Source organism: Mustela erminea, chromosome 1 (genome assembly GCF_009829155.1).
Source record: "Mustela erminea isolate mMusErm1 chromosome 1, mMusErm1.Pri, whole genome shotgun sequence".
NCBI lineage: Eukaryota > Metazoa > Chordata > Mammalia > Carnivora > Mustelidae > Mustela > Mustela erminea.
The window spans coordinates 185,159-198,171 of NC_045614.1; the positions used below are offsets into that span (position 1 = coordinate 185,159).

A 13,013-nucleotide genomic window follows, 5' to 3' on the forward strand; every position below is an offset into this window, starting at 1 on the left:
CAAGATGGCGGGCAACCCGGCTTCAGGCCAAACACCATGCCCTATCCTGAAGAGCCATCTTGGAGTCTGGCAAAACTCAGGTTCCGGGCTTGAGCCTGGAGAGCTAACCGGCACACGCAAAGCGGAACCCGGAGAAATGATGCCCATTAGAACCTAGTGCGGGGTGGTAAGTCGCCTGTTCCACTCATTTGCCAGAGTCTTCCGGTGGGATCCCGGCGCCTTCCGCCCTTAGCCAAGATGGCCGCCCCGAGGCGCCCGCGCACTGTGGAGTACGGCGGCGCTTCCGGTCCCGCGGCCCTCACCGAAGATGGCGGCGGTGGAGAAGCGGCGGCCGGCAGTGGCTGCGGTGGCCGGTTTCACCGACAGCGGCCGGCCGGCCGTGTCCCGCACAGCAGCAACGGCCGAGAGTGAGGAGGACTTCCTGCGGCAGGTCGGCGTGACGGAGATGCTGCGCGCGGCCCTGCTGAAGGTGCTGGAGGCGCGGCCCGAGGAGCCGATCGCCTTCCTGGCGCACTACTTCGAGAACATGGGCCTGCGCTCGCCCGCGAACGGCGGCGCCGGGGAGCCCCCGGGCCAGCTCCTGCTGCAGCAGCAGCGCCTGGGCCGCGCGCTGTGGCACCTTCGCCTGGCTCACCATTCCCAGAGGTGCGGGGCGGGGCCGGGGTTAGCGGGGCCGGGGGAGGGCCGGGGCCGGGGGAGGGCCGGGGCCGGGGGAGGGCCGGGGCGGACGCGAGCCCCCGCGTGCTGCCTGCGGACGTGCTGGGCCCGGTAGTCCCGCTGGCGCCGGCTGGACCCCGACCGCGGGCGCTCCGGCTTTCGGGTGCCTCTCTGCAGGAGCCGTGTCCCCTCCAGCCCGCCTCACTGTTGGGAATTCACGGAGCCCAGAGAGGACCCAGAGCCACAGAGCTAGTCCTCCGAGCCGAGGATTTCCTAAATGCCTCGTTGCTGGCGTCGCTGCCCATCCATTAAGCCGGAAAGCGGGTGTTACAGGGCTGGGCCGAGCACACTGAGAGCAGCTCAGTCACCCGAGGCCCGTACCCCCGGAGGCAGCCCCCAGCGGGCAGGCGGGCAGTCCAGAAGGAGGCCAGCCTCACGCCCAGGAAAGGGGCTGCAGGGACTAGGCGGGCAGGTGCCCTGGCCTGGAGGCCGTGCAGCTGCGCTGTGGGACTCACCGGCTCGTCGGCCTTCCCCGGGCTGAAGCTTGGGGGGGTGGCACCTCCCCCACACACGTGCCCCCCAGCAGTTGCGAGCCCACGAAAGGTGATGGAGGAATATGTATTGAACAGACGATCCATGTCAGATATCTGGGTTGAGCTTTCCAAACGCCGAGCAGGTGCGGTCGTGAGTGGATGTGGGTGCCCTGGGACTGGCTGGTGGGGAGGGGTCCCCAGAAGCAGAACCTGAGGCAGCATTCATGTGTGGGTAATTTATAAGGCAGTGCTCCCGGGAGAACCCTGGAAGCGAATGTTCCAGCCTGGTCACCAGGGATTCTGCCCTCCCCCCCCCCGCTTCCAGCACCTGCCTACCTTTAGGCAGCCCTCCCAAGAGATCGCAGGTACAGGCCATAAGGACAGCACTGGGAAGCTGGGGAGGGATCCCAGATACGGGAAGGGGATGGAGGGCGGGCATCTGAGCAGAGTATCCATGTGTTCTGAAGTCCTACGTTGCTGGGTTTGCAGGGGCAAGGGTGGGAAGAAAGTATGCAGAGACAGCCCTAGGCCATCCGTGGGGCTGTCCATTAAGGCGGGAGGTCACTGATTTGGGGGGAAGTTTCCAGGGTTGCTTGGGGACTCGTAGGTCAGGCGGCGGGGAGAACCTTGCTGCTGGAGGATGGAGAGGTGGGTCTGCAAGTGGGACAGGCGGTTATCAGCCAGGAGGGGTTGTGAAGGCCTCAGGAGAACTGAGAAGAGCCCAGGACCCAATCCTGAGGAGCCCCAGCCTTGGAGAACCCATAAAAAAGCATGATCAGGCCAACCAGACATGAAGGAGGGACTAGAAGAGAATGTCATCGCGGGACATCGTCCAAAGGGGAAAAGTCATCAGTGGCTGGGCCACCATGTACAGTTGTTCAGGCCAAACACTGCACAAGCCACTCATCGCACAAGCCGCTCACCTATAGACAGTCACAAACAAAGATATGTCTATGAAGGTTTTTTTGTTTGTATGCTTATTTGTTTTTTAGATTTTATTTATTTATTTGACAGAGAGAGACACAGCAAGAGAGTGAACACAGGCAGGGGGAGTGGGTGAGGGAGAAGCAGGCTTCCTGTCAAGCAGGGAGCCCATGCAGGTCTCGATCCGAGCCAAAGGCAGACACCTAACGACTGAGCCAACCAGGTGCCCCTCTATGAAGGTTTTTTTGTGGATTTTTTTCCTAATTCGCACAGAGGCCCTTTGTGGGCTGACAGCAGTCCTGTGTCCAGCAGCCCACAGATGCAGGCTGTGAAGTGTCTGTTGGGCTTAGGGCCAGGAGAGCTGTATTCATGTTCTGTGACTGCTGTAACAAATGACCACAAACTCGGTGGCTTAAAGCAACAAAAATGCGGGGCGCCCGGCTGACGGAGTGGGTGGGGCAACTCTTGATCTCAGGGTTTGAAGTTCAAGCCCTGTTGGATGTAGAAATTAGGGGAGGGTCCCTCCTGCTTCTCCCAGCTCCCAGGGCTCCAGCTGTCCCGAGGCTTGTGGCCACATCGCCCCAGTGTCCTCCTCTGTGTCTCTTGTTCTTTCTCTTCTAAGGACATTTGGATTTAGGGCTACCTCATCTACATATCCTGGACAAAAGACACCCGCAAAGACCTTGTTTCCTAATAAGGTCACCCTCACAGGTTCCAGAGAGATATGCCTCTGGCGGGGACAGGTCTCACTGCCCTGCAGGGGTGTTGGAGCCCTCACCTGGAGGCACTTTGGAGCTCTCCTGCTATCCCCAGAGACAGAGCCAGGGGCCAGCTCAGCAGACAGGGGCCCCATCGGGAGCCCCTGGACCTAGCCCAAGGGGCCAACAGCAGAAGCCAGGCCTGGCCAATGTGGGAAGCAGGTGCCCCTGTGACGGGGAGTGTCTGGGCCCTCTCAGGGCTGATCTTGAGCATCTCATCCGTACCCAAGATGCAGAGAGAAGTCCTCCAAAACCCCTTCTCCTCTGTGCGCAGATCAGAAGTGGTGTTCTCTGGGAGGTGGTGGCCCAGGGTCCTGTGGGCCACCCCCTGCCAGCCTCAAAGCCCCAAGGACATAAAAACCATGTTTGTGAGACTTGCTGAGGGCCACATGGCCACCAGGGGGCAGAGCCAGCGCGAGCTGGACGGTGTGGCCCCCCATCCCCCGAGGCCCCTGAGCCTTCCCGTTGCCTGGGTGCCTTCCTCTGCAGGCCCCCCGGGGATCTGGGAAAACCTCCCTCCAAGGGCATCACCGAGTCCAGGTTCCTCTTGGCACCGTGGGGTGCTGAGCGGCCTCCCTGGCCTCCACCCACCCGGGGATGACCCCCAGAAGTGCGCCCAGACCTCACTGGGAGCCGCCAGGGGACGGCCCCATGGAGGGCCCATGGTGTAAAGGGAATGGTTTCCGTGTCTCACCCCGGAAGCGTTCTATGCACACCCACACGGGTGTTACGTGAGCAAATGCTCACGCTCTAGTGCCCCGGGTGGGGGCTGACATGGCAGAGCCCTCGGTGCCAGCCCAGTCCCCGCATCACAAACGGAAGCCGAGTCCCAGAGCACCACGACCCGGCAGACAGAGCGGGTGCGCCCTCGCAGCCGCCGGGAGCGGCGTGGGAGTCCCCGGGGGACTGCGGCACCGGCCAGCGGTCAGGAGTCCCCTTCCTCGGCGTCTTGCCCTCCAGCTCCTACTTCGTGCAGCTGTGGTTGCCGCTCTGCGCGTCTGCCCGCCCCCCGAGGCCGGGACTGTCGTGGGCGGCCTGCCGAGGCCTGCCCTGGTGGCAGCTAACGCCGAGGATGCAGGGCCACCTCCGCGTGCCAGGCCCTGTGCTAGGTACTTGGCCCTTGAGAACCCTGAGAGGCAGGAATGGGGACCCTTGCTCTCGAGTGATGAGAACCCAGGGGTGGGGCCAGCTGAGAGCTGGGGACAGAGCTGTGCTCCCAGAGGGCGTTCACGGGAACCAAGACCACCATGGCACCGGGGCCTTGCTGTCTGGGTCCCAGCGTCTAGGGAGGAGGGAATTCGCCCCCGTCGGGGGCCGGCCAGGCTGCTGGAGAGGAGGCATCGCGGCCCAGAGTCCGATGAATCATGGACCGTGGTTGCATGGGGACGAGCTGCGCCACGTGGCAGCTACAGCTCTGGGACTTCAGTGGCCCCGACACAAAGGACTGCTGCCCACACCCGGAGGCAGAGGCCACAGGGGTGCCCCCGAGCATGGCCCGGGGCGGCGGACCGCTCAGAACTTGCCTTGAATGTGGACCACGGTGTGGCTCCCACGCCCACCTCTCGGCAGAGTCAAGTCCTGTGGCCCGCCCGCCCCTCGAGGGGTGGCCGGTCTTCAGGAGGCCACTGGGCCCTCCCCACCCACACCAGCCGGGGCAGCCTGCACCCATCGGGCAGGGCAGTGTGGTAGGCTGTGATCTCTGTCTCCTGTCCTAGGGCTAGTTTGTCACGCCCAGGGCTCGGACCGAGGCCCGGGAGTGTGCATCTTCAGAAGGTGGGCAGACCCTGAGCCGCGGCTGAGTTCCGGACGGACCCACACCGCCTGGCACACTTGCCATCTGCCGCCCTCTGAGGCTGCCGGGCTGGGGGTGGCTTGTTAGTCAGGGATGGGCAGCGGACAGAGGCCCTAGTGACCGCCACGCTTGTTCACAGCAGACCTCCGACCCTTCCTGGGGAGGAGCTTCAACCCCGGTTCGAGGCCTCAGCCTGCTAATGCGGTGGCAGTGACGAAGGTCACGGGAGCGTGAGGCGCCCTCTGGCGTCCTTCACGCTTCACGGCACTGGTCTCCGGGACCCCAAGTCCCAGCACGGCACGAGGGCCCCAGGACGAGAAGAGAAAGGAGTTTATAGCCTGGCGGGCCGAGGGTGCAGCCCCAGCTGGGAGGGAGGCTCCCCAGGCTCCTGTTCTCGGACTTCCGGGTGGCGGCTGCCTCTGCTGATGCGCAGAGCTCACGGGGCAGCCCGCGCACCCGGCAGCCCCCACGGGGCAGCCCAGCGCAGACCGGGCTCCCGGCTTGCTGGCGCACGGGAAGATGAGGCAGGATTCCCAGGTCACGCGGGAGGTGAACAGAGCCGCAGTGAGCCTTCTCTCCCTAGGGGTCACGGTAGAAATGCTGAAGGGCCACCAGTCCAGTGAGGGAGTGAGACATGGGGCCGACCAGCCCCCAGGCTCAGCGTGCGGCCCACGCTAACATCCGTGCTCCCCGCATCTGCTCCTGAGGCTCACAGCACAGCACAGCCGCGTCCTGGGGCCTCGGGCGCAACGCGGGGCAGAGCTGTGCCCACCGCACAGCCGATGGCAGGCAGACAGACTCCCAGACAAGGACACATCGTACTTTGGTTTCGTGAGTGGTCCCTGTTGCAGCCATTCAGCTCTGCGTTTGCAGCAGGAAGGCCACCGCAGGCTGAATGAGGCCACGTGCCGATAAAACTTTACCTACAAGATGGGCCATGGGCCAGATACGACCCATGCGCGTAGCGTGCGGACTCCCGGGCTGTGGGACTGTGGGAGCATGCCACACCGTGTCGGGGCACTGGGAGCTGTACAGAAACTCCCTGACGTGGGCTCGTGGGCTGATGTTTGAAACTTCATCACGAGGACGTCTTACATTAAGTCAGATGGTGGTAACTGCCCTGAAGATAAAGTGGGGGTGAGGGGCCCTGGAAAGGGGACACTTGAGCAGAGTCGGAGGAGCTGGAGGAGCCATGGGGAGACGTGGGGGAAGGGCACACCAGCCAAAGGACTCAGCCTTTGCAAAGGTCCTGGGGCTGGACCAGGCCTGGTTTGCAGGAGGAAGACTGGAGGTGACGGGCAGTTGGGGCTGGCGGGCGGGGCAGGGGGCCGTGGGTGGTCCTGGGCTCCGCCCAGCTGGGCCAGCGCTGCATCCTCTCACAGGACAGCCTTCAACAACAACGTCAGCGTGGCCTACGCGTGCCTGAGCGCCAGCGGGCGCAAGAAGAAGCCGGGGCTGGACGGGCGCACCTACAGTGAGCTGCTCAAACGCATCTGTCGGGACGGGGAGGCCCCCGAGGAGGTGGTGGCGCCCCTGCTGCACAAGATCCAGTGCCGGGACCACGAGGCCGTGCCGCTGGACGTCTTCCGCGCTGGCATGCTCACCTGCTTCGTGCTGCTGGAGTTCGTGGCGCGGGCCGGCGCCCTCTACCAGCTGCTGGAGGACCCCACCCTGGCTGTGGCTGACCGGCGCGTGGGCCAGGCCGTGCTGGACACCCTGGAGGGGGCCCTGCAGGCCAGCGACGCGGCCGCCACACCCTCCCGCTACCTGGAGGCTGGCTCACGCCTGGGCCCCGACAGCCTGGCACTGGCCATGGACCGCGCGCTGGGGGCTCGGCGGCCCGGCTCCCCGATGACCCGGGAGGAGTTCCTGGAGAAGGCTGCTGCCCTCTTCATTGCCAAGGTCAAGCCGGTGGCCTGAGCCACGCACACCTTACCTGCCCCTCCTCCACCTGCACAGCTGGGGGCTGTGCGAGGACCGGCTCCTGGGCGGAACCCCCGTCTGGGACCAGGACCGGAAGGTCCCCGTGTGCGGGGCGCAGGGAGTCCCCCCACCCCCACCTTCCAGCCTGGACTCGTGCCCCTTCAGAGGGGAGGCCGAGGGTCGCAGGAAGTGGCACCCCCTCCCCGCAGTCCCACAAAGTTCCCTCTCGACAGTAATAAAGTCTGTTCTCCAGGCTGACCTGGAGTGTGTGTGTGCTCCCCTACCCATGCCCGTGTCTACTGAAATGCTTCTCCGTCCGGCACGTCCAGTGCTGCCTGAGGGCAAGGCCGGCCGCCTGGGAACGCCAGGGCGCCCCTGGACTCTGCTTTACGGAAGTAGAGGGCAACCGGGTGCCCAGGACCCACACCCCTGGAGCCCAGGAGGCCCTGCTCTCCACAAGTACCCCAGCCTATTGCTTGCAGCCTAGGCCTCAGGGTCCCTGGCTGTCAACGGAAGAGGTCAGCTGGGCAGGTCGTTGTGGCCGTGATGGTGGAAATGGCCAAGGTGCGAGCACTGTGAGGTCTTACGTGCCCTCTGAGGACTGCCCGAGTGGGGTGGGTGGGGCGGGGAAAGCACGGCCCGGAGAGGTGAAGGTCCACCCCGCCAGCAAAGGGCCCCTCGGGAACCTGCACGCCACGCGACCACCACCTGCCGTCGGCCCACCCAGAATCCACACGTGCCCACGAACTTCTTCCCGGCCCCCACGGGGCATCCCTCCTCCCACCCAAGGGGATGGTTTCTTCCACAAGGCATCCCGCCCGGAGCAGGAGGAGGGAGGTAGGGGCAGACGCCCAGCCCAGAGGATCCCCGGCTGGTCACTTCACTCGCGTGGCTCAGCCTCCAGCTCCAGCAGGTGGGGCCCAGGACTGAGTGAGGGAAGCCCTGTGGGAGTTTACAGCCTTTCCCCCGCTGCTGGCAGGGACCTCCTCTCTCCATTTCCCAGTACCCACCCCCCCACCCCCCCATCCCCGCACAGGCCAGGCCATCAGGGAGCAGGGGAGCCGTGGCTGCTGTTTTCCAAACACAACCCCAGCAGGACTCCTGTTCCCGCTTGCTCTGGCGAACTTCCCCACTCCCCCTCGGAAAGGGTCAGATGTGGGCTCTGCTTTCCCTTTCCTTGGACTTGGGTGGCTCTCACGACTTTACTGAATTTCCACGGCGAGGTCAGAAAATGTGGCACATACTACGGCCAGCAGGGCTCACCCACGCACCCGGGAGCGGTGTTGCGAGGAAGATTGGGACCCGGGCGGGGGCTGCTCTGCAGACTCACTGACTGAACAAGTAACTGTTTCCAGCTGCAAAGCTGTGGGTCGTCTGTCCTGCAGAGATAGGCTCCTAGAAGACACGAAAAGCGCCAGCTCAGCGCATCAGGGCCGTCACTGCTCTGCTCTGCCGTGGCCCCACGAGGGAGGGGCACCCAACTTGTCTGTACCGTGGCTGCCACGGGGCTGGGCAGCAGCGAGAAGCAAGCGTCAGGCCTGCAGACAGGCAGACCACCTGTGTCACGTGCTCACCTGTCCCAGAAGCCAACACAGGGATGGGGGGCAGGCAACTCCCTGGAGACTCAGGGGCCAAGGCCACCTCCAGTCAGCTCCGTGGCCCCCGGAGGTGGCTCCTCCTTCCTAGTCATCAGAAGCCAGGGTGGGCATCGTGTGGCGGGCGCCTCCCCTGCGCAGGGGAGCTGCATAGCCCTGGAGGCTCCCCCCATCCTTGTGGCGCAGGAGTTGCCCATGAGTGAGGACCAGGGCATACGGGAGCCAGCCCCCTTGTCTCAGATGTCTTTGGTGCAGCTCAGGCTCCAGGGCCCCCCCGGATCAGACGGAGGCCAGCCCCAGCCAGGACCACGGCCCCCACGGCCTCACCGGGTCTCCTGGCTGCTTGATCTGGGGTCCAGAAGTCCCGAGGTCATGATCCTGGATGGATCTCCGCCAGCCGACAGAGTCCTCAGAAGCTGACATGAACCCCTTCCCTGGACGTCACAGTAGCGTGGACCATGGAACCCTAGGAACCTCCCCTTCCAGCAGCCCCTGTCCCCGCTCTCCACGTGCACTCGCCCCGCCCATAGCGCTTCCCCAGCTCCTCCTCCCTCTTAGCACCTCACCAGCCCACGGCAGCAGTGACCGCCTGGACCCCGTGGGTCCTCAAATCCGTAGCTTGGGTCCCTTGCCCAGCCCTCGAGAGCAAACCGCCAGAGCTGGCTGTCTTCTGGGAACATCCCAAGGACATCCCAGGCCTGCTGTACCCAGGACAGACCCTCCAGTCACCCTCCCGACACTGGGGCTCCCCTGGGGCTTGTGGTATCCGTAGAAGCTCCTGGGCCACGGCGGTCCGGGGCTGGCCAGATGCCTCCTCCTGCCCTGTCACCTGGCCCTCTTCGGCCCCCTGCCCAGCTCACCCCCCAATCCAAGTGCTCCAGGAACCCTGTGCTCAGCCCTGGGACTTTTTTCTACGGTGGCTGAGCTGGGAGTACCTGGATCTGAATTCCGTCCCCACAAGTCGGGTGAAAGAAGCCAGCACTGAAGCAGGCAGACCCAGGGGACTCTCCAGCTTCTTCTCCGGCCTGGGTCCCCTCACTCGGCCCCAGGCACCCTGGCCTCCAGCCCCTCGTCTCCACCGCAGGGCTGTTGTACGTGCGATTCACTCTCTGTCACACTGTTCTCCGGTCCCATGGGCCACGCTTCCTCACTCCACTCTGGTCTCTGCTCAAGGCCACCTCCTGCGATTCACTCTCTGTCACACTGTTCTCCGGTCCCATGGGCCACGCTTCCTCACTCCACTCTGGTCTCTGCTCAAGGCCACCTCCTGAGGGACCCCTTCCGTAGGGACCTCTCTCCAGAAGGTGCTCCCCTGCCCCCACCCCTGCGAACGCTCACCCACACTGCCTTCACAGCTCCTGTTGCTACTGAATTTCCAGCCTGTTTATGACTCTCTCCCTGGCTCCCCAGGCTGAGGGCTTTGCTGATTTTCGCCACCGCTGCACCCCAGCACCTAGATTTCTGCACAGAAGCTCGCTCACAGACCTAAGTGGATTCAGTTCCTGCGGCTGTCGTACCAAACCACCACACACGGACCGTCTGACAGTTCTGGGCTCAGAGGCCCTAAAACCCCGGCCCCAGGTGGACCTGGCTCCTGCCTCCCAGAGGCCGCACCTCCCCCGCCCACAGCCCCCCTCCCCCATCCTCACCACCAGCCTTGGTCCATCTCTCGGACTCTGACCCTCTCAGTAGGGGGCCCACCAGTATTACCCAAGATAATTTCTTACCAAGTTTTGTTTTTGTTTTTGTTTTTTCTTAAATGCTAGCTCTGCACCCAACGTGGGGCCTGAACTCAGGACCCTGAGATCAAGAGTCGCACACTCAGGGCTCCTGGGTGGCTCAGTTGGTTTAGCATCTGCCTTCAGCTCAGGTCACGATCCCCAGGGTCCTGCTCAGTCCCTCGCCCTCTCCCTCTGACCCTCTCTGAAACTATAAAATCTTAAAATATAAATAAAAAGCCTTGCACGCTCTACTGATTGCAAGCCGGGCACCCCTTCCATCTCAGTTTTGTTTTTTTGTTTTTTTTTAAGATTTTACTTATTTGACAGAGAGAGAGTGAGCAAGGGCAGGAGCACAAGCAGGGGGAGTGGGAGGGAGAAGCAGGCTTCCCGCCGAGCAGGGAGCTCCACCCGACTCTGAATCAGGACCTGAGTCAGGACCTGAGTCCCGGGCAGACGCGCCCACACCTTCTCAAGATTCTTAATCTTATCTGCAAAGTCCCTTTTGTCCTGGAAAGTAACATAATCACAGGCTGAGATTAGGACCTCGGCAGCCGTGGGGGGCATTATTTTCTACCAGAACCCCGCCCCAAGGGCGCAGCCAGAAGGAGGCAGAGCTGGCCTTGAAGCCGGTTCCGGTGCCCACAGAGCACACCAGAGCACACCAGGCCCGAAGCCTTTGTCTCTGGACTCCAGGTCCCCGCCCTTGAGGCCGAATTCCCTCCCCACCCCCACCCCCGTGCACACTTCTGCTTCACCCCTGCACACACACACCCCCCACCCCCCCCTCCTGAGATCAGGTCTTCCTTCTCAGCAGGCAGAATGGCAGCCACAATGTCCATAACCTCTTTTTTTTTTTTTTTAAAGATTTTATTTACTTATTTGACAGAGATCACAAGTACGCAGAGAGGCAGGCAGAGACAGAGAGAAGAGGAAGCAGGCTCCCCGCTGAGCAGAGAGCCCGACGCGGGGCTCGATCCCAAGACCCTGAGACCATGACCTGAGCCGAAGGCAGCGGCTTCACCCACGGAGCCACGCAGGCGCCCGTCCATAACCTCTTGAGGAGCCACAAGAAAGCGTCTCAGACGTCAGCTCATGTAACTCTTCGAACAGAGAAGCTGGGACTCAGCTTAGCCTCTGAGGACCATCTCCAAGGCGGCTACAGAACTTCCATCGGACGCAGGCTCTTCTGCGACATGTAAGGGAAGACCCAAGTCAGACCAACTGAGGAGGAACAGAAGAAATTTATCAGTCTGCCTTTTGGGGGCTTTCAGGGAAGGCCAGCCCAGCTGGATCCGGGAGCACACACAGGGTTATGGCACTTTCTCCTCCAGGGACTCAGGTTCCTGAGTGCCAAGCAGGTTCACAAGGCTTGTGGTGATGAGAAGGCCCCATTTCTCCAGGCCCAGGCCCTCCCAGCTCAGCCACTGGGGCCCGGTGTTCTCTGAAAAAGTCCCAGAGTCCCATCTTACTAGATGAGCCACGTGCTGTTCCTAATCCAACCCACGGCAGCAAGGGACCCGGAGTGCTCTGGGGATTGGGTGACCCTCCCTACAGCCACGGTTCGGAGGGCCGTCCAATCTGAACCTTACAGACTAAGAATGGGATGCCCCCAAGAGAAAATCGAGATGCTGTGGACAGAGGACAGACAGACAGAAACCCCTGATGACCAGCACCCCAGAACATTTCAGAGCCCAAGGAGCAGACTTTCCTGGGGGCTGAGGCCCCATGGGGCACCTGGTAGAGCACCTCCCTTTTCCTTTCCAGAACCAGCCCCCCACCCTATGCTTTGTGGGGATGTGGGGCTGACATAGGGAGATCCTGGGAAACCTGCCTGGGACAACCACGGTTAGTTCTAAATCCTATTTACTAACAAGCTGCCACAGGGCGGACGTTGGTGCTCTAGGCAGAGAATGACGGTGAGAACACCTGGAACCCTTAGCAAAGCACACCGACCTTTCCACCCACAAGGGGCCTGCTCCAGGTCCCCCAGGGTGCAGGGCAGAGGTGAGCCAGTCAAGGCCCCGGCCCTGAGATCCTCCTCAGAGATCTCCGTCCCCGTCCCCACGTTGGAATTTTGCTTTCTTTGCCTCAGGTAGGTTCACCTGCGTGTCCTCACATGGGCCACGGCCAGGGGCCAGGGGCCAGGGGTCCGGGCACAACCCCTGCAGCTGTGGGCGGCCCCCGCGCCGCACCGTAGCGCCACGCCCACCGCCCGGGGAGCTGTCACCCCGAGGATGTGGAGGCCGGAGGCCGGGGCGCCGGGCTCAACTCTCACGCCGAGTGCCCCGGCGGGGGCGCGTGTGTCCAGGACCAGCCCGGGCCGAGCCCAGGCGCCGTCGGGACGAAGGGAGCGCCGGGGAGATGAGGGCACAGCCAGGCCCGGGGCTCGTCCGCGGGGCGGACTCGGTCTGGGGGCTAGGCCGAGGCGGGCGCCGACAGCGGGGTCCACTCCTCTGCCCAGCCTCTCCGGGGAGCCGGTGCCGCCGCTCGCGAGTCCAGCTCGTCCGACCGACGCGAGCAGCGCGGTTCCTCCGCGCCTCGGCCTCGGGGCGCACTCAGCTCGCGGGGCCTCCGCACCGCGCCCCACGCTCGGCCCCACTCTCCGCTCCCCGGACGGGACACGGAGGCGCCGCCCGTCGGGGGCCCGGGCTCTCACTCCGCCCTCCCGCCCCCGGCACGGCCGGCGGGGCCGCCCTTTCCGCTCGCCCAGAACCACCCGAGGAAGGAGTCCGCCCGCCTCCGCCTCGCCCGGGCCAGAGGACCCCGCCCCCGGCCCGCCCCGACCCGCCCCCGACCCGCCCCCGGCCCGCGCGGGGACGTCATAAAAAAACAACCCAAAAGCCTTGCGGCCCGTGCCGGGACGACGCAGCCCAGCCCTGCCCGCCTCCCCGCGCACAGGCATCCCGGGTGCTCGTCGGAGCGGGGGGCGGCCTCCCGGGGGTCGGCAGCGGCGGCCTCCCGGGGGTCGGCAGCGCCAAGGCGCCTGCGCGCTCGGCCCCCCCAGCACGTCCCTCCTGGCGGTCGCGCCTGCGCGCTCCGCGGGCCGGGGCACGGGGACTCCACTTCCCGGTGTGCCCCGCGGGCGGGCGCGCAGGCTCAGTCCGGGCCCC

General features: G+C 64.1%; 2 protein-coding genes across 4 annotated transcripts; one reads left to right on the plus strand and one right to left on the minus strand.

Moving 5' to 3' along the window:
* The first annotated feature begins 251 nt into the window (after nucleotides 1–251).
* Nucleotides 252–6,845, plus strand: TPGS1 (tubulin polyglutamylase complex subunit 1). Its single transcript, XM_032304134.1, has 2 exons — nucleotides 252–645; nucleotides 6,047–6,845. Exons 1-2 carry the CDS (start codon nucleotides 308–310, stop codon nucleotides 6,582–6,584), a joined length of 876 nt encoding a protein of 291 aa, XP_032160025.1. The 5' UTR covers nucleotides 252–307; the 3' UTR covers nucleotides 6,585–6,845.
* Nucleotides 6,846–10,847: 4,002 nt separating this feature from the next.
* On the minus strand, nucleotides 10,848–12,923 carry LOC116568648 (collagen alpha-1(I) chain-like). Of its 3 annotated transcripts, none has more exons than XR_004276718.1 (2): nucleotides 11,857–12,923; nucleotides 10,848–11,089 (listed from the first exon to the last, which is right to left on the minus strand). XR_004276718.1 is itself a non-coding variant. In XM_032304198.1 (2 exons), exons 1-2 carry the CDS (start codon nucleotides 12,803–12,805, stop codon nucleotides 11,214–11,216), a joined length of 927 nt encoding a protein of 308 aa, XP_032160089.1. In that variant the 5' UTR covers nucleotides 12,806–12,923; the 3' UTR covers nucleotides 10,848–11,213. The 3 variants fall into 3 exon arrangements, 1 of the variants encoding a protein (XP_032160089.1); XR_004276716.1 differs by having other exon boundaries at nucleotides 10,848–11,344; XM_032304198.1 differs by having other exon boundaries at nucleotides 10,848–11,344; nucleotides 12,010–12,923.
* Nucleotides 12,924–13,013: the final 90 nt, after the last annotated feature.

Coding starts and splice junctions, on each gene's coding strand:
- LOC116568648 (XM_032304198.1), bottom strand. CDS start 12,805: ATGCCTGTGCGCGGGGAGGCGGGCAGGGCTGGGCTGCGTCGTCCCGGC. Junction 11,345..12,009: donor CGTGGCCCATGTGAGGACAC/GCAGGTGAACCT, acceptor GGACTTTTTCAG/AGAACACCGGGCCCCAGTGG.
- TPGS1 (XM_032304134.1), top strand. CDS start 308: ATGGCGGCGGTGGAGAAGCGGCGGCCGGCAGTGGCTGCGGTGGCCGGT. Junction 646..6,046: donor CTGGCTCACCATTCCCAGAG/GTGCGGGGCGGG, acceptor ATCCTCTCACAG/GACAGCCTTCAACAACAACG.